The 23996-nt window shown below is 40.1% G+C and overlaps 1 protein-coding gene across 1 annotated transcript in view; it reads left to right on the top strand.

Annotated features, from left to right (window-relative positions):
• Positions 1-23996, top strand: part of kcnh1a (potassium voltage-gated channel, subfamily H (eag-related), member 1a) — a 284348-nt gene that overhangs the window by 85342 nt on the left and 175010 nt on the right. Inside the window, exons 8-9 of the mRNA XM_043695750.2 lie at positions 9196-9395; positions 21769-22021. Coding sequence (XP_043551685.1) covers positions 9196-9395; positions 21769-22021 — 453 coding nt within the window. The remainder of the gene's footprint in view (positions 1-9195; positions 9396-21768; positions 22022-23996) is intronic.

Genomic DNA, 23996 nt, shown 5'->3' with positions numbered 1-23996 from the left:
TACAATGGAATTTTATGGCTTCTCCACAGTGGATATTAAGATGTAAAATAAACTGCTGTGGCTGCAGCACCATGCCCATTACCTACCTGTCTCCATGAGTATTTTACCATCAGCTTGCCTGCCCTTGGGTCAATTGAGGTCCTTAAATATACATTTTTAAAAATTCTAAAAGAAGGATTAACCATTTGTGGTTAAGTAAAGAAGTTGGGGAAAGCATCAAATTTAAGGAAAAAAGAATATAATTGTCTTTACCTGGTCTGGTCTTCATGTGACTGCAAATACACATTAACACAGTGATTGTGCCTAAAATACCATCTGAAATGGCCCCACAAGCTAGGGTAGGCAACACATGTTGACCTTACTGACAGTGCCTACGTCCCATGAAGGAGAAGTAAAACACAAGGTTACCGAGAAGAGTCAGCCTGATATTTTGGAAGGGGAGTCACATTTCACCAATTCATTATATTTCTTTGAAGTAGTAATATGTGCTGTGATAAAAGGAATCTGTAGCTGCAGTGTACTTGGAGATCCAGAAGGCATATAACAACATGCCAGTCAAAGTTTATTGTGGAAAATAAAAGCCAATGGTGTCTGGTGTAACATATTAGAATGTTTAGTAGTTTGGCTTACTTGCAGAAAACAGAGTATGCAAAAATGGGTCTTTGTCTGACTGGCAGGATTTGTTAGTGAAGTCCACAAAGTTCTCTGCTGGGACTCACTGACTACAATTTGCAAGAATGACTTGGATGAGAGAAGGATGTTGTGAAGAAGATGGAGGGAATTTGCAGAATAAAATTGAGAGAATGGGCAAAAATATGGCAGGTGGAGCTTAAGATAGGAAAATGTGAAATTGTTCACTTTGGCAAGAAGAATCAAAGAGTAGATTGTAATTTAAATAGAGAACAACTACGGAATACCAGCTGCATGATTTACCAAACATTAGTATGCAGGTACAGCATATATTCAAGAAGGCTAATGGGTTATTGTGCTTTTTATGAAAGGAATTGAAAATAAAACAAGAGACGTTATGCCTCAGTTCTGAAGTGGTGAGACCACATATCGAATATGTGTGCAGTTTGGAACCTAATCAGGTCAGCCATGATCTTATTGACCATGTTCCTCTGTTCCTGTTTAGTCTGTTTGTTTTAATGACAAATTAGAGGAGGAGGGAGAAGGGAGTGAAAGAATGCAGATGAGAAAGGAGAGAGGGAAAGGAGTATGGGAACAGGAGTGAAGGGAGCGATAGGGATAAGAGAAGAAAGAGGGCGAGAGGGACAGGAGGGCGATGGCCAAGAGGGCAAGGGAGGGGAGTGTGTGAGAAGGAGGGGACAGTAAGAGATGGGGGGGGGGGGGTCAGGGGTCGGGGGGGGCGTGAGAGAGGGAGAAGGGGAAAGCGATTGAGAGAGAAAGAGAGGGAAAGGCGAGATGGTGAGGGCACAAGTCAGGGAATGGGAAGGAAAAAGGGCAGACAGAGCAATGGGAATAGAAGGGAGCAGGGGTAGTTGGGCAGAGTGAGGGTAAAGGAGAAAGGGAGGGCTAAAGGAGAAGTTGTGGGAAGGAGAGAGGAAATGAGAAGGAGGGGTGGTGGAGAGAATAGCAGTTGTAAATGGACAGTGATAGATTAAGCAAATGGATAAAATTATAGCTGGTAATGTTTAATCCAGAAAAATGCAATATTATTCTTTATGGACCTAAGACAATTCAGGAGCAGTGTGAATTAGGTACACAGAAGGCTCTAAATGACACTACGCAAGTACAAAAAACCCAAAAGCTCATGGAATTTTAGACTTTTTGTGAAGGGAATTTAAAGGGAAGGAAGTTATGCTATGGATTCATATTTGGTTGACTACATCTGGAGTGCTGCATTTATTTCAGGGCTCTGCATCTCAAATAAACTGGTCTCGGAGAGGGTGCGATGCAGATTTAGGTTGGCTAACTTAACATTTGAGCACGGAAAATTAAGGATTAATTGAACTGATATAGTTGGTTGACTGAGAGATTTGTTTGATAGAAAGTCTTTCATCTAGAGTCATAGAAATATACAGCACGGAAACAGGTCCTCGGGTCCAACTTGTCCATGCCAACCAGAAATCCTAACTAATTTAGTCTCATTTACTAAAACTTGGCCCATATCCCTCTAAATCCTTCCTAGTCATATACCCATCCAAATGCCTTTTAAATGCTGTAATTGTACCAGCCTCCACCATGTCTTCTGGCAGCTCATTCCATGTACATATCACCCTCTGCGTGAAAAAGTTGCCCCTTAAGTCTCTTTTATATCTTTCTCCTCTCACCCTAAACCTGTGCCTTCTAGTTCTAGACTGCTCCATCCCCAGAGAAAATACCTTGTCTATTTATCCTATCTATGCCCCTCATGATTTTATAAACCTCTATAAGGTCACCCCTTAGCCTCCGACACTCCAGGGAAAACAGCCCCCACCTATTCAGCCTCTCCCTATAGTTCAGATCCTCTAAACCTGGAAACATCCTTGAACATTTTTTCTGAACCCTTTCAAGTTTCACAGCATCCTTCCAATAGGAAGGAGACCCGAATTGCAAGCAATATTCCAACAGTGACCTAACCAATGTCCTGTACAGCCATACCATGACCTCCCAACTCCTGTACTCAATGCACTGACCAACAAAGGCAAGCATACCCATCGCCTTCTTCACTATCCTATCTAACTCACAATTCTACTTTCAAGGAACTATGAACCTGCACTCCAAGATCTCTTTGTTCAGCAACACTCCCAAGGACCTTACCATTAAGTGTATAAGTCCTGCCCTGATTTGCCTTTCCAAAATGCAGCACATCGCATTTATCTGAATTAAACTCCATCTGCCACTCTTCGGCCCATTGGCCCATATGATCAAGATCCCGTTGTACTCTGACGTAACCTTTTTTGCTGTCCACTACACCTCCAATTTTGGTGTCATCTGCAAACTTACTAACAATACCCCCTATGTTCACATCCAAATCATTTATATAAATGATGAAAAGTGGTGGACCCAGCACTGATCCTTGTGGCATACCACTGGTCACAGACCTCCAGTCTGAAAAGCAACCCTCCACCACCACCCTCCATCCTCTACCTTTAAGCCAGTTCTGTATCCAAATGGCTAGTTCTCCTTCAATTCCATGAGGTATAACCTTGCTAACCAATCTCCCATGAGGAACCTTGTCAGATGCCTTACTGAAGTCCATATAGTTCACATCTACTGCACTGCACTCATTAATCCTTTTTGTTACTTCTTCAAAAAACTCAATCAAGTTTGTGAGACATGATTTCCTCTGCACAAAGCCATGGTGACTATCCCTAATCAGTCCTTGCCTTTCCGAATACATATAAATTCTGTCCCTCAGGATTCCCTCCAACAACTTGCCCACCATTGACGTCAGGCTCACTGGTCTATAGTTCTCTGGCTTGCCCTTACCACCCTTCTTAAACAGTGGTACCACGTTAGCCAACCTCCAGTCTTCCGGCACCTCACCTGTGACTATCGATGATACAAATATCTCAGCAAGGGGCCCAGTAATCACTTCCCTAGCTTTCCACAGAATTCTAGGGTACACCTGATCAGGTCCTGCAAATTTATCTACCTTTTATGCGTTTCAAGACATCCAGCACTTCCTCTGCTGTAATATAGACGTTTTTCAAAATATTACCATTTATTTCTCTACATTCTATATCTTACATGTCCTTCTCCACAGTTAACACTGATGCAAAATATTCTTTCAGTATCTCCCCATCTCCTGCGGCTCCATACAGAGGCTGACTTGCTGACCTTTGAGGGGCTCTATTCTCTCCCTAGTTACCCATTTGTCTTTAATGTATTTATAAAAATCCTTTGGATTCTCCTTAACCCTATTTGCAAAAGCAATCTCATGTCCGTTTTTTGCCCTCCTGATTTCCCTTTTAAGTATACTCCTTACTGCTTTTATATTCTTCTCACGATTCACTCAATCTCTCCTGTCTATACCTGACATATGCTTCCTTCTTTTTCTTAACCAAAACCTCAATTTCTGTAGCCATCTAGCATTCTCTCTACGCACCAGCCTTTCCTTTCACCCGAACAGGAATATACTTTCTCTGGACCCTCATTATCTCATTTCTGAAGGCTTCCCATTTTCCAGCTGTCCCTTTACCTGTGAACATCTGCACCCAATCAGCTTTTGAAAGTTCTTGCCTAATACCGTCAAAATTAACCTTCCTCCACGTTAGAACTTCAACTTTTAGATCTGGTCTATCCTCAGTAGAGATGTAAAATAATAAATGGTTAAATAACAAGTGTTGGTCTTCCAATTACTATTTTAAAAATAATAGAATTATGGTCGCTTGCCCCAAAATGCTCCCCCACTGATACCTCAGTCATCTGCCCTGCCTTATTTTCCAAGAGTAGGTCAAGTTTTGCACCTTCTCTCGTAGGTACATCCACATAGTGAATCAGAAAATGTTCTTGTACACACTTAACACTTTCTTCTCCATTTAAACCCTAAGCACTATGGCAGTCCCAGTCTATGTTTGGAAAGTTAAAATCCCCTACCATAACCGCCTTATTATTCTTACAGATAACTGAAACCGAACATAGAACATAGAATGTTACAGCACAGTACAGGACCTCCAGCCCTTTGATGTTGCGCCGACCTGTGAAATTAATCTGAAGCCCATCTAACCTACACCGTTTCATTATTATTCATATGTATGTACAATACCCATTTAAATGCCCTAATGTTGTCGAGTCTACTACTCTTGCAGGCAGGCTGTTCCATGCCCCTACTATTCTGAGTAATGAAACTACCCCGGATAACTGTCCTAAAACTACCACCCCTGAATTTAAAGCTATACCCCCTTGTGTTAGCCATCACCATCCGAGGAAAAAGGCTCCCACTGTCCACCCTATCTAACCCTCTGATTATCTTATACATCTTGATTAAGTCACCTCTCAACCATCATCTCTCCAATGAAAACAGCCTCAGTTCCCTCAGCCTTGTGTAAGACCTTCCTTACATACCAGGCAACATCCTAGTAAATCTCTTCTAAACCCTTTCTAATGCTTCCACATCCTTCCCATAATGCGGTGACCAGAACTGCACGCGATATTCCAGGTGCAGCCTTACCAGTATCTTGTACAGCTGAAGCATGACCTCGTGGCTCCAAAACTCAATCCCCCTACCAATAAACGTCAACACACTATATGCCTTCTTAACACCCCTAATAACCTGAGTGGCAACTTTCAGGGATTTGGGCACCAGGACACCGAGATCTCTGTTCATCTACACTGCCGAGAATTTTACCATTAGCTCAGTACTCTGCATTCCTGTTACTTCTTCCGAAGTCAATGACCTCACACTTTTCCGCATTAAACTCCATTTGCCACTTCAGTCCAACTCTCCACCTTATCTATGTCCCTCTGTAACCAACAACATCCTTCGGCACTATCCCCAACTCTGCCTACTTAGTGTCATCTGCAAATTTATTAACCCATCCTTCTATGCCCACCTCCTGATCATTTATAAAAATGACAAACAGCCATGGCTCCAAAACGGATCCTTGCGGCATACCACTGGTAACGGAACTCCAGGATGAACATTTCCCATCAACCATCACCCTCTGTCTTCTTTTAGCTTGCCAATTTCTGATCCAAAACACTAAATCACCTTCAATCCTGAAAACCCTTATTTTGTGCAATAGTCTACTATGTGGAACCTTATCAAATGCCTTATTGAAGTCCATGTATACCACATCAACCACCTTACCCTCATGCACCTGTTTCGTCACCTTCTCGAAGAACTCAATAAGGTTAGTGAGGCCTTACAAATTTGTTTCTCGATTTCCTGCTGACTATTATGGGATCTATAATACAATCCCAATCAGGGGATCATCCTTTTCTTATTTCTCAGTTCCACCCAAATAACTTCCCTGGATGTATTCCCAGGAATATCCTTCCTAAGTACAGCAGTAATGCTATCCCTTATCTAAAGTGCCACACCCCCTCCTCTCTTGCCTCACTTTCTATCCTTCACAAAGCATTTGTATCCTGGAACATTAAGTTGCCAGTCCTGTCCATGCCTGAGCCATATTTCTGTAATTGCTATGATATCCCAGTCCCATGTTCCTAACCATGCCCTGAGTTCATCTGTCTTCCCTGTTAGGCCTCTTAAATTAAACTGCATTCATTTCAATGCATCAGTCCTACCTTGTTCTCTGCTTTGTTCCTGCCTGCCCTGACTGTTTGACTCATTCCTTTTCCCAACTGTACCTGTCTCAGATTGATTTCTTTCCTCACAAATTCCCTGGGTCCTCCCCATCGCCTTGAGCAACTTTAGTGAACCTCCCTGCCAGTATATTAGTCCCCTACCGATTCAGGTGTAATCCATCCTTCTTGTACAGGTCACTTCTACCCCAGAAGAGATACCAATGTTCCAAAAATGTGAATTCTTCTCCTCTGTACTAGCTCCTCCTCCATGCATTTATCTGCTCTATCCTTCTATTTCTATCCTCAGTATCTCGTGGCACCGGGAGTAATGCAGATATTACTACCCTCGAGGGCCTCTTTTTAAATTCTAGCCTAACTTTCCATATTCACCCTTCAGAATCTCATCCTTTTCCCTTCCTATGTCGTCATTTCCAGTGTGTACATTGACCTCCTGCTGGGTCCTCTCCCCCTTGAGAACATTCTGCACCATCTCTGATACATCCCTGATCTTGGCACCAGGGAGGCAACACATCAGTCTGATTTTTCACTGCTTGCTGCAGAAACGTTTGTCTGTGCCTCTGATTAGACAGTCCCCTAAAACAATTGATCGCTTAGAACTTGATGTACCTCTCATTACATTAGAGCCAGTCTCAATACCACAAACGTGGCTGTCTGTGCTACATTAGGAGAAAGTGAGGACTGCAGATGCTGGAGATCAGAGGTGAAGGGTGTTGTGGTGGGAATGCACAGCATCCGAGGAGCAGGAGAAGGCATAAGCCCTTCATTGCATTCCCCTGAGAGTCCATCCCTCCCTACTTTTTCCAAAACAGCATACTCGTTTGAAATGGGGATAGCCACAGGATGCTCCTGCACTACCTGACTACTCCTCCTCCCTGCCTGGAGTTCACCCATCTACCTGACTGTATCTGTGGTTTTTCTCCCTTCCTATAACTGCCATCCATCACACCCCCTAGCTCTTGTAAATTCCTGATTGCCTCTAACTGCTGCTCCAATCGATCCATGCGATCTGACAGGATTCATAACCAAAGACACTTCCTGCAGATATAATCATGGAAGCCCTCTCTAAATTCCCACATCTGTCAGGAAGAGCATATCACTCTACTAAGTGCCATCTTTCTCCTTCACAATCTGCAGACCCTGAAAATAGAACTGTCTTTTTGCTCTAAAAACCAGTGCTGCAGGCTAACTTAGTAGTTATGGTTTATATTTTTAAAATTTAATCAAGAGACAGATCTCAATAAAACATATAATCAAGAAAGAACCCACTGTACTCACTACTGTTGACTTACAGCAGGGTTACATGTTAAAAACTATGCACTTACCTGTTCCTGTGCTGTGAGCTCCCCCACACTGGTTCCTCCAAAGTCAGCTGTGAATGTTGCTGTGTGTTAATTTTTTTAGACACACTTCCATGTCCAGAGATACATGAACTCAAACAGCAAATGCAGTAACTGTGCAGACTCACTGCTGCGTCAGTTAGCAGTGTAGGTTTTTTTTATCTCTCTCTCCTTCACTGACCATGTGGTCACTGCCTTTTGTCTGTCTTCCTCCTTTTAAAAGTGCCGTTGTTCTGATCTTTTTTCCCCAAAGATCCAAAAAAATGCAATTCCATGTAAAACAGTAATTACCACTCCTGGAATTTGAGGCAATCCCCTTCAACATCTAAAATACCTCAAAAAAAGGAGCAGCGCGAACAGCCACAATTTTTTCCCATTCTCCATCTTCGATTACCTAGAAACCTAGTTTGAAAGATCCAGAACAAGAGCATTAAATTTGTAGTTTGGCTGTTTACACATAATGTTGGGAAGCTTTCCTTCCCCATGAAGGACAGTAGATATCACTAACCTGTTTGTGCCAGTCATCACCCAACTGTTTCTTCACATCAATGGCCCTGTATGCTCCATGGCTTACCAACCCCATTTACCCATCATCCATGCAAATTGACATTGACAAACCACCAGCCTCACCTCATTATCATGACTGGACTCAGGACAACTCACAAACCACTTCAGCCCTTCAACATTTTACTTTGGAGCTCAGGGACACCTATGATTTGCATGCATCTGCCAAGTCCTTTTGTGTACAGACACACACACGCACACATCTTATCTATTTGTACACCATAATTTTTACAGCTCTTAGCTTGCTTTTTTTGTACTCAGTCACTTTGCACTGTTTTGTAGGCAGCCTGCCGCTGTTTACTTCACATTGCTGGTTTACCCTATACCGTACTCATTGACTTTGGCGCTGACTTGGTCTAAGGGTGTGGCTTCCAGTGGCTATCTGCAGCTGAAAGAAAAATTGCCCTTCTCTCCATCACCCAACCACCAAGAGCTCCAGCTCCCTGTCCATGAGGCAGGGAGTGAGATCTCCTTTCCTCTGGGCCATGTCCTCGGGGATCATGGTCGAGTGCTATAGCATGAGGGCCAGTCCTTGACTTGCAACATTTGAAATGGTTTGCAGCTGGGCTTTAAGCATAGTGCTAGTAGCATGAATGACATAAGGTTCCAATGATGGTGAGGACTTCCATACCTCCAGCCACGTGATGCCCTGAGAAAGGCAGCAGTAGGCAGATTCTTGTTAGACAGGAAAATCAGAAGTTTTCAGGGGTAGGTGGGAATGTGGAATTCAACACAAACATGTCAGCAATGATCTTATTGGATGGTGGAGCAGGGTCAAGGGACCAGATGGTCAACTTCTGTACCTATATTATATGTTTGTAAGGCCTGAGTCAATTATAATTAAAGTTTTAAATAGCCCAGTTGTATAACTGATAGGGTAAAGAGTGAAGATTTTGTGAGAAATGTAGTTCTGAGCAGTGGTGTAACGGGAGCCATAAACCTCAATCGACAAAACATTTTCACTGAAAATGGAAAAAAATTGCACCTGTTGCTCTTTCTTCAACACTGGCTTTACATTCATTTTGTAGCTGTTAATGTGGAGATAACATCTGCTCTGTTCTTTTCTTGTTTGCAGCTCTCCTGTATGCAACCATCTTTGGTAACGTGACGACGATCTTCCAGCAAATGTACGCGAATAGCAACAGATATCATGAGATGTTGAACTGTGTCCGAGATTTTTTGAAGCTTTATCAGGTGCCCAAAGGCCTCAGTGAGCGTGTCATGGACTACATTGTTTCTACTTGGTCAATGTCGAAAGGAATTGATACAGAAAAGGTACAGAAACTGAAAAGAACACACACTGATCTTTTCTAGTGGTTCTTTAGAATTTTTTGACATAATGCAATCTTCTGTTGGTGGTGTTCGGATCTTTAGATTTGGGTCATAGGTTCAAACGCCACTCTAGGACTTGAGTATGTAATGCATTTTGCCATTCTGGTGGTGTACTCAGGGAGAACTGTATTGTTTAAGTGTGAGAATTTAGGGTTCACTTTAAGTTTAATTGCAAAATTGTATGTAGTTTTGTTCTCCTTCTGCATGGAAGAATGTAAGTAAATACATTGGAAGCAGTTCAGAGGCGATTTACTATAATGATACCTGCAGAGAGTTGGTAATCTAATGAGGAAAGGTTGGACAGGCTTATTTGTTTTCACTGGAGTTTAGAAGAGTGAGAGGTGGTTCAAATGAAGTGCTTAAGGTCCTGAAAAGTCTTGACAAAGTGAACATGAATAGGACATTTCCTCTTGCGGGTGAGTCAAGAATTAGGAGGCACTTTTTCAAAATCAGAGGTTAACCTTTAGGACAAAGTTGGGGAGAGATGTTTTCTTTCAGAGGATTATGCACCTTTGGAGCTTTGTGCCTCAAAAAGAGGTGGCGATGGGGGTCATTGAATATTTGTAAGGCAGAGGTTGATAGATGTTTGTTAGGCAAAGGTTATTGAGGGTAGATGGGAATGTGGAATTGGAAACTCAAATAGATCAGCATGATCTTAATGAATAGTGGAGCAGGCTTGAGGGGGCAAACTGTCTACTTCTGCTCCTGTTTCATATGTTTGTAAAGTCATGGACAGTCATCGAGTGAATTTGAGAGAACAAGTCTAAATATTTCCCAGTCTTGATTATTTAGAAGATCCATTCCAGGTACAAATGTTTTCACAAATCCTGCAGAATTTATAGTGTTTATCATAACAAATATGAAAGATTCCCTCTGGAATGCCACTTTGCTACAAAGGTTGATTGGGCACAGGTCCCTTGTTCTTGTCTGTTGACTAAAGTTCTCCTTCTTCCTTTGGTCTTCCTTTTTGTGTGCAAACCCATTAAGAATCATCATTTATTAACTGTGGCTAGCCACCACCTCTGTTCATAATCAGACACAGCCTGAGTTCTAATTGGTTTATTAACGCATGAGCTTGCACGTTCTGTTCACGATCAATTTTGGATTAGCCAGGTGATGTCTGGCTGACTCCTGATTGATTTCATTAAGAGGAATGGTCATCTTGCTGAATAACATTTCCTGCTGTTTTTAGTTTCATGCTTTGACATGCCAATTACTTGATAAGACTATCCCTTTTATAACAGCTCTCCCCTCATTACTTACCAACTTGACCAACTAAACTTTACCAAGTTAAGGTGGCACCAGTGAACAATTTTTGCATCTGCACGAGTGTCACCTCCTAGTGATTAACTATCACCTCAAGTATCCCAACCAATGCATCTGAATATTTTCCAAAACTTATCAATATCTTTTAATGACAAGAAGATGTATGACTCCATAACAGCTGTGAATGCTTGGAAAAAATTTAAATTACAGTGAAAGATAACCATACATATAGGTGTGTTACATGCTTTAAGTTACAAAATGAAACTTCTTAAAACATGTATGTGACTTTGAGTAAACGTTTTTATACCTCGAAATATTCTCACGTGTTAGCCCAAGTGTATATTAGCTTCAGCTATAATAGCAACTATAAGACCATAAAACTTAGCTTAGGCCTCGGCCATTTGGCTTGTTTCCTGACACCTAAGTACGCTCAAACAGAATACAGGTATAACTTTATTCCTCACTTATTTCTTCAAGTCAAAATGATTAATTATTAAAAAATAACTCGTATAAAAGTTCTGCATTTGACATGTATTGTTAAATAAAGTGTCTGATCATCTATTAAGGTAGATGTAAAAGATCTGATGGACCTATTTAGAAACAAACAGGGAGTAAACACATAAAAACATTTAGCATTAATACTTCAATCCCTAGCAAAAACTAAACGTAACTGTAAAATTACTCATCCTACACCAATAAATTTGTTCACGTGGTAATCCTCCTTGAGGTATGGGTTGAAGCTGAGCTTGTGCTTTTTGTTTCCCAAGCTCCATTCCGTTGGTGTTCAGATGTACTTCACATTACATCAGTCATCAGCTCTTGCTCAGCACTCTCCCAGGCCTCATCCTCTTGTTTTCACCTGGTTCGTGCAACTCATTGCCTGCCAATCGGAATTCCAAGTCCACATTCCTCTAGATCCCAGAAGTCTTTCTCTGCTATATATTGCTTACTATCTTGTATTTTTTTAAAAAAGGAGATAGCTTTGAATATGTAGTGAAAGAACATGTGACAGTAAGAAGGAATAGTCAGTTTCTAGTACAAGAGAAGCTGGACTTGCTACAAGACAGCTTAAGGTCTGCCATCCTGTGGCAGTGCCATTAGTGGAAGATCTGATTGTTACTTTGTAAAGATTTATGTTCCTTCTCTAATTGAACACCTCAAAGTACCATGTCTAAGTCTGACATGATGAATATTCCATTGAAAATTCTACTTTGCAAATTTGTTCCAGATGCAGTAAGTAGCAATACAAATTTTATGCTGCTTACACAGATTACTCAAAATGGATTGCACAACATGCCATAAAAATAATTGAATGATACATTATACCACTCTTGTTAGATAATGGTTAAATGTGAAAGAATAATATGTTAGTTTCCTGTCCAATATTGACTGGCTTGTAATAATTTATGGTTGATGTTTTGAGAGTTGATTTTGATTCAGTTTGGTGGTTTTTGGCTCTTCTATTGAAGTGTGACTGCGTAAAAGAACAGCTGCTCCTTTGTAGTTGCTTAATAGAGATTTGAATTCTGTGGAGACTCCCTTTCAAGTGCAAAGTTGAACTGTGAATATTGCCTCTTCACATTTCTGCTCTGTGCTCATTAACTGTCAGCAAAGCAGAAAATATGTGTTGTAGTTCAGTGATTAAAATTTTAATTCATTTTAAGCCTTTGGATCTCGGGAATAACATCGTGAAGTCGTGTTCTTCTTTCAATACTTTCCTTTTAAGTTTCCTTTACCATGTACATTCCAGTTATATTTGGGGCTAACATCAGTGCAATGTAAGTTTTCAGCTTGACCTGAACAACAAACATGCACAATATGAAGTCCCATAAATGTTAGTTATTGAGTTTGTTTTTAAAAATTAGAGCAGTTCACAAAGAAATAGTGAATTTAGATTCAAATTCAAGTTGAAACCTATAGATAGAGCAATTTTATGCCTTTGTAGCAAAATCTCCCCAACATTATTCTGAAATCAAGGAAATCAAGGGCAGAAATAGTGTAGTGGCTTGTCAAACAAGCCGGCGCTATAGCATGTCAGTTTGGTGCTGGTTTTAATCATCATGGTCAGGCTGGGTGTTGGTAATACTGGAGAGCAGGACAGGAATTTTATTTCCTCCCAATAATGGCCAAACAAAACTGTTAAAATGTTTTCAATGCAATAGTTTAAATGTTTAAAAGGCCGTACAGGCTTCCACAGCTTAAGAAATTGATCATTTAAAGGGAGGTGGGCAAAGAGCTAACTGAAGCTTCCACACAGCATGTCTCCACACTCAACAGAAGGTCAATGGGACAAAGAGGAACTGGTACTTGGTGAGGGAGTATCTTGGCATTGAACAGGTGATAGGAAGAGCGGGCATTCAGTGCCCATACTTTGAATGGAGTCATCACATCGCTGACATTGGATCAATATGAGGCTATGTGCTCAGGAAAAAAAAGCTGTGCTTAGCACTGGGGAATATGACTGTCAGAGATTGGATTCCGTGATGCTAAGGTGGCAATACCTTTGCATGAAGAGCAGAAACCTAAACATCAGGAAGGCAGGGGAGAGGAAACAGGTTAGAAAGTAGCTAAGACCAAACCTTGAATGCAGCTGAAGATAAGCTACCTGTAGCTGACTCAGAATCAGTGCTCCAGAAGACTGTGATCCCTTAAACAAATGGTCATGGAGAGATCTGTGTCCTCAGCTAACCTGCCAGAGGCTATCAAAGTCATTATGACCTTGAGCTGCTTTGCTTCTGGTTCCTTTTGAGTATTAGCTGCAGACCTTGGTGGCATCTTGCAAACGGTCACCATTGTACTTGTTGGTCACTGAGGCCAGATGCAATGTTATCAGGCCAAAGGCATTTCATTCCACCTTCATCATTGGATTACCCACATTCAAGGGATCATGATTTGCACCTATCAAGGCACCTCGTGACTGGCCAGTGAGATCCATGTGTAGGAAAGGCCTCCATTCCCTCAATATCAAACTGTTCTGTAGCCACATCACAGACTCCAGGTGTGTACCCACTTCTTTTGTAGTTACCATGGCTGCTCCATCCTTTGACATTCCAGGGTGCCTCTGACCTGCATTCCAACCCTCAAAATGCCTGGATGCATTCTTGGGGCAATGGATTTCCCTTGAAAGGATAGGTATTCCGTAAGTGTGGAAGCCACCGGTGGAACCACACAGGTGAAGCTCGCAATACGACCTGCTAAGTATGACAGCCATTGATTGGCCATTTAGATAGTAGCAGCATTTGGTGATTCTTTCCCTGCAACCCTGACATTTGTTGATTCTTTCCCTGCAACTATGAAAGTCTTCATCTTTGGAATGAGTAAATGAACCTTGGCCGAACTAGTTCGATGCTATTCGTATCTAATTTCTGTTAAGGAGTCCAGAACTGTCCACAGTATTCCAAATGTGTCTCACTAAGTGCTGTGCAACTGCAGTAGAACCTGCCTTTTGTTTATTCCATTCCTATTACAATAAACAACATACCATTTGCCTTCCTAATCACTGGCTGTTGCTGGAAGCTGCCTTCTTGTGATTCATGTACTCAGATCACTTTGTTACACTGAATCTACTATTTCTCTCCCATTTAAATATTATACAGCCTTTCTATGCTTGCTGCCAAATTGAACAAGTTGGCATTTTTGCATATTATATTCCATCTGCCAATTTTTTGCCCACTCCACTTAACCTGTCTAAATCTCTTTGCAGACTCTCTACCGCCTATCAACAATAAACTTTCTTTTCTATCTTGGTGTCATCTGTAAGTTTAGCTGTCATACATTCCACAGTTTTATCCAAGCCTTTGATGTAGATTGTAAATACATGACTGTGATACTCCGCTGGATAGAGCTTGACCAGCCAAAAAAGACTAATTTATACGTAATGTTCCTGTTGGCTAACCAATTAATTATCAGCTAATATATTACTACAGCATGTGCTTTTAAATAATAGCATCTTATGTGCCAGCTTATCAAATGCTTTTTTAATCAACAAGTTCTCCTTTACTCACCTAACATGTTCCCTCCTAAAAGAAAACTACTAATTAGGGAAACTTGCTTTCCATTTAACAAAGTCAGATTGACTTTGATCACATCATGATTTTTTTAAGCATCTTGCTATATAATGTTCATAATGGATTATAGCAATTTCCCTATGATAGATATAAAGATGCTTGACTTCCAGCTTTCTGATGTTATATTAGCTATTTTCTAATCATCTGAGACACTTCTGGAATCTCAGGAAATTTGTAAATTTATAATAATTCCACCTATTATCTCGAAAACCACTTTTTCAATATTCTAGGATGCAGACCATTTGGGTCTGGGGATTTGTCAGCCTTTGGTTCTAAAAGATTTTCCAGCACCTTTACCTGGTCATGGTGATTGTTTTATGTTCCTCCTTCCTGTTTACCTCCTGATCTGCAAATAAAATGGGGAAGTTTTCTACATCCCACCTCAGGCGACTCTCTCTGTGGAGTTTGCACGTTCTCCCCGTGTGTGCGTGGGTTTTCTCTGGGTGCTCCGGTTTCCTCCCACAATCCAAAAAAATGTGCAGGTTAGGTGAATTGGCCATGCTAAATTGCCCGTAGTGTTAGGTGAAGGGGTAAATGTAGGGGAATGGGTCTGGGTGGATTATGCTTCAGCGGGTTGGTGTGGACTTGTTGGGCCGAAGGGCCTGTTTCCACACTGTAAGTAATCTAAATCTAATCTAAATCTAATCTTTTACAATTAAATCAGACATAAATAACTGTTGAGTGCCTCTATTCCTTCCTTGTTTCCATGATCAATTCCCCAGTGTCTCCCTCTAGAGGACCAATACAAGCTTGACTTACTCTTTTTCAAATTAAATAATTGTTAAACTAAATAATTGTTGCAATAACTATTGTTTTCATGTTATGAACTTGATTTCTCTCATACTCTACTTTGTCCCTCTATTTGGTTTTTAGTTGTTCTTTGCTGGCTCTTAAAATCTGATCAATCTTCTGACTGCTGCCAAAATTCTTTGCTGATGTTTACAGTGTTTCTTTGAATTTGATACTACTCTTAACTTTCTTATTTCAACACTGATAATACATCTTTCTTAAAGAGTCTATCTTTCTCACTGGGATTAATCTTTGCTGAGAGGTATTAAGTATCTCCTTAAAAGTGTGCCTTCCCATCACAACTGTCCTACCATTTAACATAATTTCCCAGTTCAGTTTAACTAACTTTACCTTCATGCCTTATAATTCTTTTTTGAGATTTAAAATACTAGTCCTCAACTATTATTTCTCCCTTCAAACTGAACATAAAGTTCTATCCTGTTATGACACTGTCACCTAGTGCTCCTTTACCAAGAAGTTATTGATGAATCCTGTCTTGGGTTTTTCGTTACCAGGATCTCTCACGCAATCCCTTTCTCCCACTATTTATTTTAAAATGATTTCTGCAATCCTGGTTCTATGACTTATCAGAATACTTGGCCCATCCCAGTGAGAGGTGATAGGTTTAAAAGGAGCCTGAGGGGCAATTTTTTCACACAGAGGCTGTGGATATATGGAATGAGCTCCCAAAGTAAGTGGTGGAGGTGAATACACTTACAACTTTGATAAAACATTTGTATAGGTACATGGATAGGAAAGGTTTAGAGGGATATGGGCCAAATGTAGGAAAATGGGACTAGTTCAGTTTAGGAAACTTGGTTGACATGAACAAGCTGGGTTAAAGGACGTATTTCCATGCTGGGTGAGAGTGGTGTTGGAAAAGCACAGCAGGTCAGGCAGCATCCGAGGAGTAGGAAAATCGACATGCGGGCAAAAGCCCTTCGTCAGGACTGTCTTCAGTCCTGATGAAGGGCTTTTGTCCGAAACGTCGAATTTCCTACTCCTTGGATGCTGCCTGACCTGCAGTGCTTTTCCAGCACCACTCTAATCTAGAATCTGATTTCCAGCATTTGCAGTCCTCACTTTTGCCTAGTATTTCCATGCTGTATGACTCTAAGACTCTATGATGCAGAAACTGCTATCCTCAGTACTGCTGCCAGTGCCATGTGAGTCAAAATCTAGTTGTCACACGCCAGTCTTTGAGCCATGCATTCATTCCTCTGATCTTATTTACTTTGCTTGTGACTGGGGTAATAATCCAGAGATTATTTGCTCCTTCCTAAAAGAAAACTAATAATTAGGAAACTGATATCCATTTAACAAAGCCATGTTGACTCTGCTCACATTATGATTTTCTAAGCATCTTGCTATAGAATGTTCAAAATGGATTATAATAATTTCCCTATGGTAGATATAAAGCTGCTTGACTTAGAATTTCCTGCCGCTTACCTTCCCTTTTTTAAAAAAATAAACATGTTATACTAGCTATTTTTTAATCTGCAGGGACCCTTCTAGAATAATCCAGGGATTGTTACCTTTGAACTTCAATTTTCTAAATTAGCCTGTAGCTGCTCATAATCCCTAAACAGAATCTCAATCCTACTCGTATTGGGACCCATGCCAACTGTATCCTCTTCCTCCCATTGTAAGTACCTCCAGCTGACATCCTGAACATTGGCACTAGGCAGGTAACACAGTCTGGATTCATGTTATCAGCTGTAGAGAACTATCTATGTCACTGACCATACTCTCTCCTATGAGCACAATATTCCTATTTGTTCCCCCCATTTGAACATGGTGTCATGGTCAGTTCGCGTGTACATCTTACAGGCCCCATTCTCATACACTCAAACTGCAAGAACCACAAAACTGTTGGACAATTTCAAGAGCTGAGACTCTCCATTTCTATCTTTCTGGTCCCAATACCTGCCTCATTTGTAGCTATACCCTCCTGTCCCTGACCATGATCAGCAACCAAATTGTCTTGTTTTCCTCCTCCTCAGCAGAACTTTCTGGCTATCTGGGGAAAGTCTCATCGTATCGGTGCTCCAACAAGCTAGCTCGGAATACCAGAAACTCCTGTGCCCATCCCTACAACTTTGAAAAGACATTTGGACAGTTACATGGATAGGAAAGGTTTAGGGGCCTACAGACCAAATGCAGAAAAGTGGGACTAGTTAAATTTAGGAAACTTGGTCGCCATGGACAAGTTGGGCCAAAGGATCTGTTTCCGTGCTGTATGACTCTAAGACTCTATGATGCAGCAACTGTTATCCTCAGTACTGCTGCCAGTGCCATGTGAATCAAAATCCAGTTCTCACACACTAATCTTTGAGCCATGCATTCATCTGTTTGATTACTCAAGTGAAATTACTCAAGCCAGTGCAATCTTGCAAAAATATCGTTATCCTGACATTCAGCCCTTATAGGCACCACAATAACTCATGTTTTTCTTCCCATGCATTAAGCCTTAGGATCTGTAATTACTGGACTAAAGAATTCCTGACCCTTCCAATTATTTGTCTCCTAAGATGCATTTAGATGTCCATTTTATATCAAGGCAAGTAGGAACTCTGGATATTCAGCGAGGATGGCTTAGTATTTCATGGAAACACACTGAAGTCTCAAACCAAATATGTTGTTGTATATGCTGTTGCAAACTACATAGTTAAAGTGTGGCTCCAAGATTGCACAGGTTTCACTTGTAACTATTGATTTTTCTTTAGTTGTAACTCATTTCTAGAATGTACATCCTGAATAAATCAAAACGTCTTGCATCTAAGTTGCTGGCTACTTTTGTGAATGTAGTTAAAAATCACACAACACCAGGCTATAGTCCAACAAGTTTAATTGGAAGCACACTAGCTTTCGGAGTGACGCTTCTTCATCAGGTGATAGTCCAACAGTGGCATCTCCAAATCATTTGTGAATGTATTAAGCAAAACTGAACAGAAGCTGGAAGCATTTTCCTTTTCATTTTAGTATCAGCGTCCCATTCCACCATTTTGTGTTTGAAGTCCTCGGACAACATTCAGAATTTATTTTCAATGCTTTGTTTTTGTGGAAATATAGTATTTCTTTTCATATCTTGCATGACTTTATGTTGTCCTGTTCAAGTTTGCTGTGATGCAGACAGTATTGTTATGATTAACAGAACCTTTTTGCTGAAACAATACTAAGAGAGCACAAATTAGTGGTAAATTCTCAGCTGCACATTGAAGCTGATTCTCCCTACAGACCAATAAAATATATATTGCTGAAAAATACACATTTTATTGAAGCTTTTTGTCCTCAACAGATTAGGACAATGCACAAAAGTATCAATGTAAAGGTAAACAACACTTTGTACTATATGAGAAAAGAGTGCTAAATGGTTGGCAAGTGGACTCATTGGTAGAAGCATTGCCATGGAAAATGTGCCAGTTAGTTGATGAGTGATGGTAAACTGCCAATTTTTGTTTAATTTTAAACCAAGTGGATTGACTCTGATCAAAGCTGAGAATGAATGCAAGGATGAGTTTCATCTATTTCATTGTATTGTAACAGGCACAATGTGTGTACATGTTACTTTTGTCTGCAAAGGAGCCTGTGTTTTAATTATTTTTAATTCAAACTTTTTTCTAATCAACTTGGTCAGGGATGCTATTACACACCTCTGGAGCAGGTGGGACTCGAACCCAAGTCTCTATGTTCAGGGGTAGGGATACTACCATGCACCATGTGGCTTCCAGTATGCACATGTCACTGCGAGCTTGACTGACAGTCATAAATTGATTGTTAGCATTATTCTTAGCTCACTCTGCGTGAATTAGCAAATGCTGTCTAATTGCTGAATTGCATTTAAGTTTGGACACATTGTTCTGAATTTTTTTCATACAGGCTGGTTTGTGTAGGGTCAGTACCTTTTTTGTTGTGAACAGGTGAAGGAAACAGTTTGACAGAGGGATCTGTCCAGCCCAAAATCCAAACAATACATTGACACTGACATTGCTCATTTGTGTGATAGTCTGAAAGCCTTTTTGGCTTAATGGTAGCATTTTGTTAATGGCAAATGCTACTCATGTTACTGCTGCATTGTAGCTTCACTTAGTTCAACCTAGGGAGATACCTTACCCTTCCAGTATAATCCAAAATAGCGGACACTTTTCAGAATCAAACTGTTGACTTTAGGCCTGTTTAGGAGTTCACTGTCAGTCTTCATCTAACTGGTGCTTGTTGGTCTGTTGTAGAAAAAGTTTTGGGAAGGATTATAATAGAGAGGATTTATATTCATCCGGCAAGCAATAATTTGATTGGAAATAGTCAACCTGGTTTCGTCAAGGGCAAGTCGTGTCTCACAAACCTCATTGAGTTTTTTGAGAAGGTGACCAAGCATGTGGACGAGGGTAGGGCAGTTGACATGGTGTACATGGACTTCAGTAAAGCCTTTGATAAGGTTCCACATGGTAGGCTATTGGAGAAAATGTGAAGGCATAGTATTGAGGATGATTTAGCAGTTTGGATTAGAAAATGGCTTTCTGTAAGAAGGCAATGAGTAGTGGATGATGAAAAATATTCAACCTGGAGTCCAGTTACTAGTGGTGTGCCACAAGGATCTGTTTTGGGACCACTGCTGTTTGTCATTTTTATAAATGACTTGGATGTAAGCAGAGGTGGATGGGTTAGTAAGTTTGCAGATGATACTAAAGTTGGTGGAGTGGTGAACAGTGTGGAAGAATGTTGCAGGTTGCAGGGGGATTTGGATAAACTGCAGAATTGGGCTGAGAAGTGGCAAATGGAGTTCAATGCAGATAATTGTGAGGTGATTCATTTTGGTAAGAATAACAGGGAGGCAGAATAATGGGTCAATGGAAAGATCCTTAGTAGTGTGGATGTACAGAGGGATCTTGGTGTCCATGTGCATAGATCCCTGAAAGTTGCCACCCAGATTTATAGCGCTGTTAAGAAGGCATACAGTGTGTAAGGTTTTATTGATAGAGGGATTGTGTTCTGGAGCCGTGATGTCATGCTGCAACTGTTCAAAATGCTTGTGCGGCCTCACTTGGAATATTGTGTACAGTTCTGGTTGTCCCATTACAGGAAGGATTTGGAAGCATTGGAAAAGGTGCAGAGGTGATTTACCAGGATGTTGCCTGGTCTGGAGCAAAGGTCCTATGAGGAAAGACTGAGAGACTTGAACCTGTTCTCATTGGCAAGAAGAAGGCTAAGGGGGGATTTAATAGAGATGTACAAGATGATCAGAGAATTAGATAGAGTGGACAGTGAGAATCCTTTTTCTAAGATGATTACGTCAGCTTGTATCAGGGGGTATAGCTGCAAATTGAGGGGTGATAGGTTTAAGAAAGATGTTAGAGGAAGGTTCTTTACTTAGAGAGTGGTAAGGGCATGGAATGCCCTACCTGCTAATGTAGTTAACTCAGCCACATTAGGGGCATTAAATAGTCCTTGGATAAGCATATGAATGACGATGGGATCGTGTCGGGGGATGGGCTTAGATTAGTTCACAGGTCAGCGCAAATCGAGGGCCTGTTCTGCGCTGTATTGTTCTATTTCAATGTTCATGGCAATCCCTCACCAGTCAGAGTTCACTTGCCACACAAGCAGGACTGTCTTCTTAAACAGTGATAAATATTGGATTTTCTTTACATCTGTATTTCTTGCCAGTTGTCTTGATGAGTGAAAGATGAAGAGCTTTGACAAAATGTATCTTTTTCAGCAGTACTCAAGATCTGTATCACCAAATGCATATTTATGCATATTATATGTATGAAACTTGAATAACATGTTACTTAATTATATATTGCATTTCTGAATCCCTGAAACCTTTTTTAACAAGCTACAATGATTTCTCATAACTTGTATTTAATATACAGCATTTTTGAAATGATTGTATCGTTGCTATATGATTCTGAGCATTTCCCTGATATATTGAAAGTTTTTTTTGCAATTGTGTGGAAAATCATGAAAGAATTGATGTGATTTTGCTAATGGTGTTTATTTTCACAGGTTAATTAGTATTGAGTAATATCAAAAATGAATGGTTTGCTCTGTGCAGATATATTTACTTGTTGAAAATGTGTTCCATCTGGTTTGAATGCAAGATGTTCTATGTGCAGTGTGTGACAAATTAGTATAGTGTGCTATTTCTAAATTTGTGAGGCAAAAATTGATTTTATTTGCATATTTCTCTATAGGTTCTAGAAATTTGCCCAAAGGACATGCGAGCAGACATTTGTGTCCACTTAAACCGCAAAGTGTTCAAGGAGCACCCAGCATTTAGACTTGCAAGCGATGGCTGTCTCCGGGCTCTGGCAATAGAGTTTCAAACCATTCATAGTGCTCCAGGAGATTTAATTTACCATGCAGGCGAAAGCGTGGACAACCTTTGTTTTGTGGTTTCCGGGTCCTTGGAAGTAATTCAAGATGACGAAGTTGTTGCAATCCTAGGTAAAACTTAAAAACATGCTGTATTGATTCTGGTTACTTTTGTGGATGTTATACTGACATTTAGGCTATTTAGAGGTCAGACAGTAGTAACTTATATGCTTTCAAACATTCATAATACTATGCATTATGGAAACTATATGTATCTAAAAATATCTGAAAGTATATTCCTGGTTGGCTAGATAGGCAGTATGACAGCATACTGTGGAGTGTACCAATTAAATTTGCATTGAACTGAAAAATTTGCTAATAGTATCATAGCTCACCATTGTTATTTTGCTTAGGAGCTTAATTGATATTGATCTAATAAAATTATGTAGATCGTACAATAGATGACTATGGATAACATGAGTGATCTTAATTGGGTAAGTTTGAAAGGTGAGAATTATACATTAGTCAGAAAAAATTGCTTTTATGCAATACTTCTCATAACGTTAAAATGTCTTAACTTGCTTCATAGGCAATTAAATACCTTTGAAGTGCAGACACTAGAATTATAGGAAACATGCCAGCTAATTTGTGCACTGAAGCTCTTAAAACGGAAATGAAATACTGACCAATTATCTGTTTTAACTTTTGGTTAAAATTTGTGCTAAAGAATGAGAGAACTTCCTTGCACTTTGAATGATGTTTTGGTGGCCTTTAAGTCCACCTTAGATGACAGACAGAGCCTCAGTACTTCATTTTTAAACTCTTAGGTTTTGTTAGATTTTAGTATTTAAAATTCCTTCAAAGTGATTTTGCTATGTAAGTTACATGTAATATGTCTTTTGGGGAAAAAATGGATTATTTCACAACAAAGATAGTCTGGATAGGCTCAATTGACAGGACATTATCAGGCTAGAATTAAGATTAGTTTAGAGAATAGCAACAGAAGGAACTTGGCAGTTGATTGTGTTTACGATTAAATAGTTGAATTACAACCTTTTCAAAGAAAAGTTGAATTCCTTTTCTTTATAAAAATGTAGATATTTTACAAAATTATCTCAATATTTATAAAATTAGCAATCATTGCTAACTAAACAAATTATTAGTGAACCATATGTATATGTAAATGATTTTATCTTGATGAAAAGTAGATTTGCAGATAGAAAGTAAACAGAATGTTATGAAAATGTGAAGTCCAAATATGGAATGTATGTGAAGGTAGGTGTGTTACAAATTTCAATATTAAAGAAAGAAAAAGCAAGCATTGGAAATGGGAATGTTTCTTGGTACTTTACAGACAATTAAATGCTTTATGGATTGCAGGGATATTCTGCACCAGTTATTTTTGTTACTGATAACTTTGCAAAATAAATGCATTTTCAAAATACACTATTTAAATGAGCAAGGACAGACAGCAGCAATCCATAACTCCAGAAGGCAGAACAGGAACACCGATTCAAGGGATTTAAATGAAATGGGTAACCCAAGAGCACTATCCTGCAATATCTATGCAACAAATCTGAAATGACTACCCGACCACCTAGGAATCTTAGTGGCCCACAAACCATTAGGCACCTTTCACCAGCTCCTCACAAAGGTTAAAGACGAGACACCCACATCCAATAGGACAAACATCTACAAGATACCCTGCAAGGACTGTGAAAAACACTGCATAGGACAAACAGGAAGCAAACTGACCATACAAGTGTACGAACATCAACTTGCTACTGCCAGACGTGACCAGTCCCCTCTCATTTTGAATCACACAAAGAAGGACACAAATTCAACTGGGACAATTTAACCATCTTAGCACAGGCTAAACAGGGACACGGGAGAGACTTCCTTGAAGCCTGGTACTCCAACTGGAACTCAATAATCAATAAACACATTGAACTGGACTCCATATACAAACCACTCAGATGCAGAACCAGAAGTACCAAAAAAATGGAGACACATAAATACTAGGTGGAACAGACCACCAATACCGTATCAAAGGCACACTGACGATGTCACCTAGTGAGGCGACAAAATGTCTGCAGAAAATCTACAC

This window comes from Chiloscyllium plagiosum, unplaced genomic scaffold, assembly GCF_037043375.1.
Source record: "Chiloscyllium plagiosum isolate Xiang-an unplaced genomic scaffold, Cpla_swu_hap1 HiC_scaffold_10, whole genome shotgun sequence".
NCBI lineage: Eukaryota > Metazoa > Chordata > Chondrichthyes > Orectolobiformes > Hemiscylliidae > Chiloscyllium > Chiloscyllium plagiosum.
Note: the sequence above shows the minus strand (reverse complement) of the source record. Positions and strands in the feature narration are given on the sequence as shown.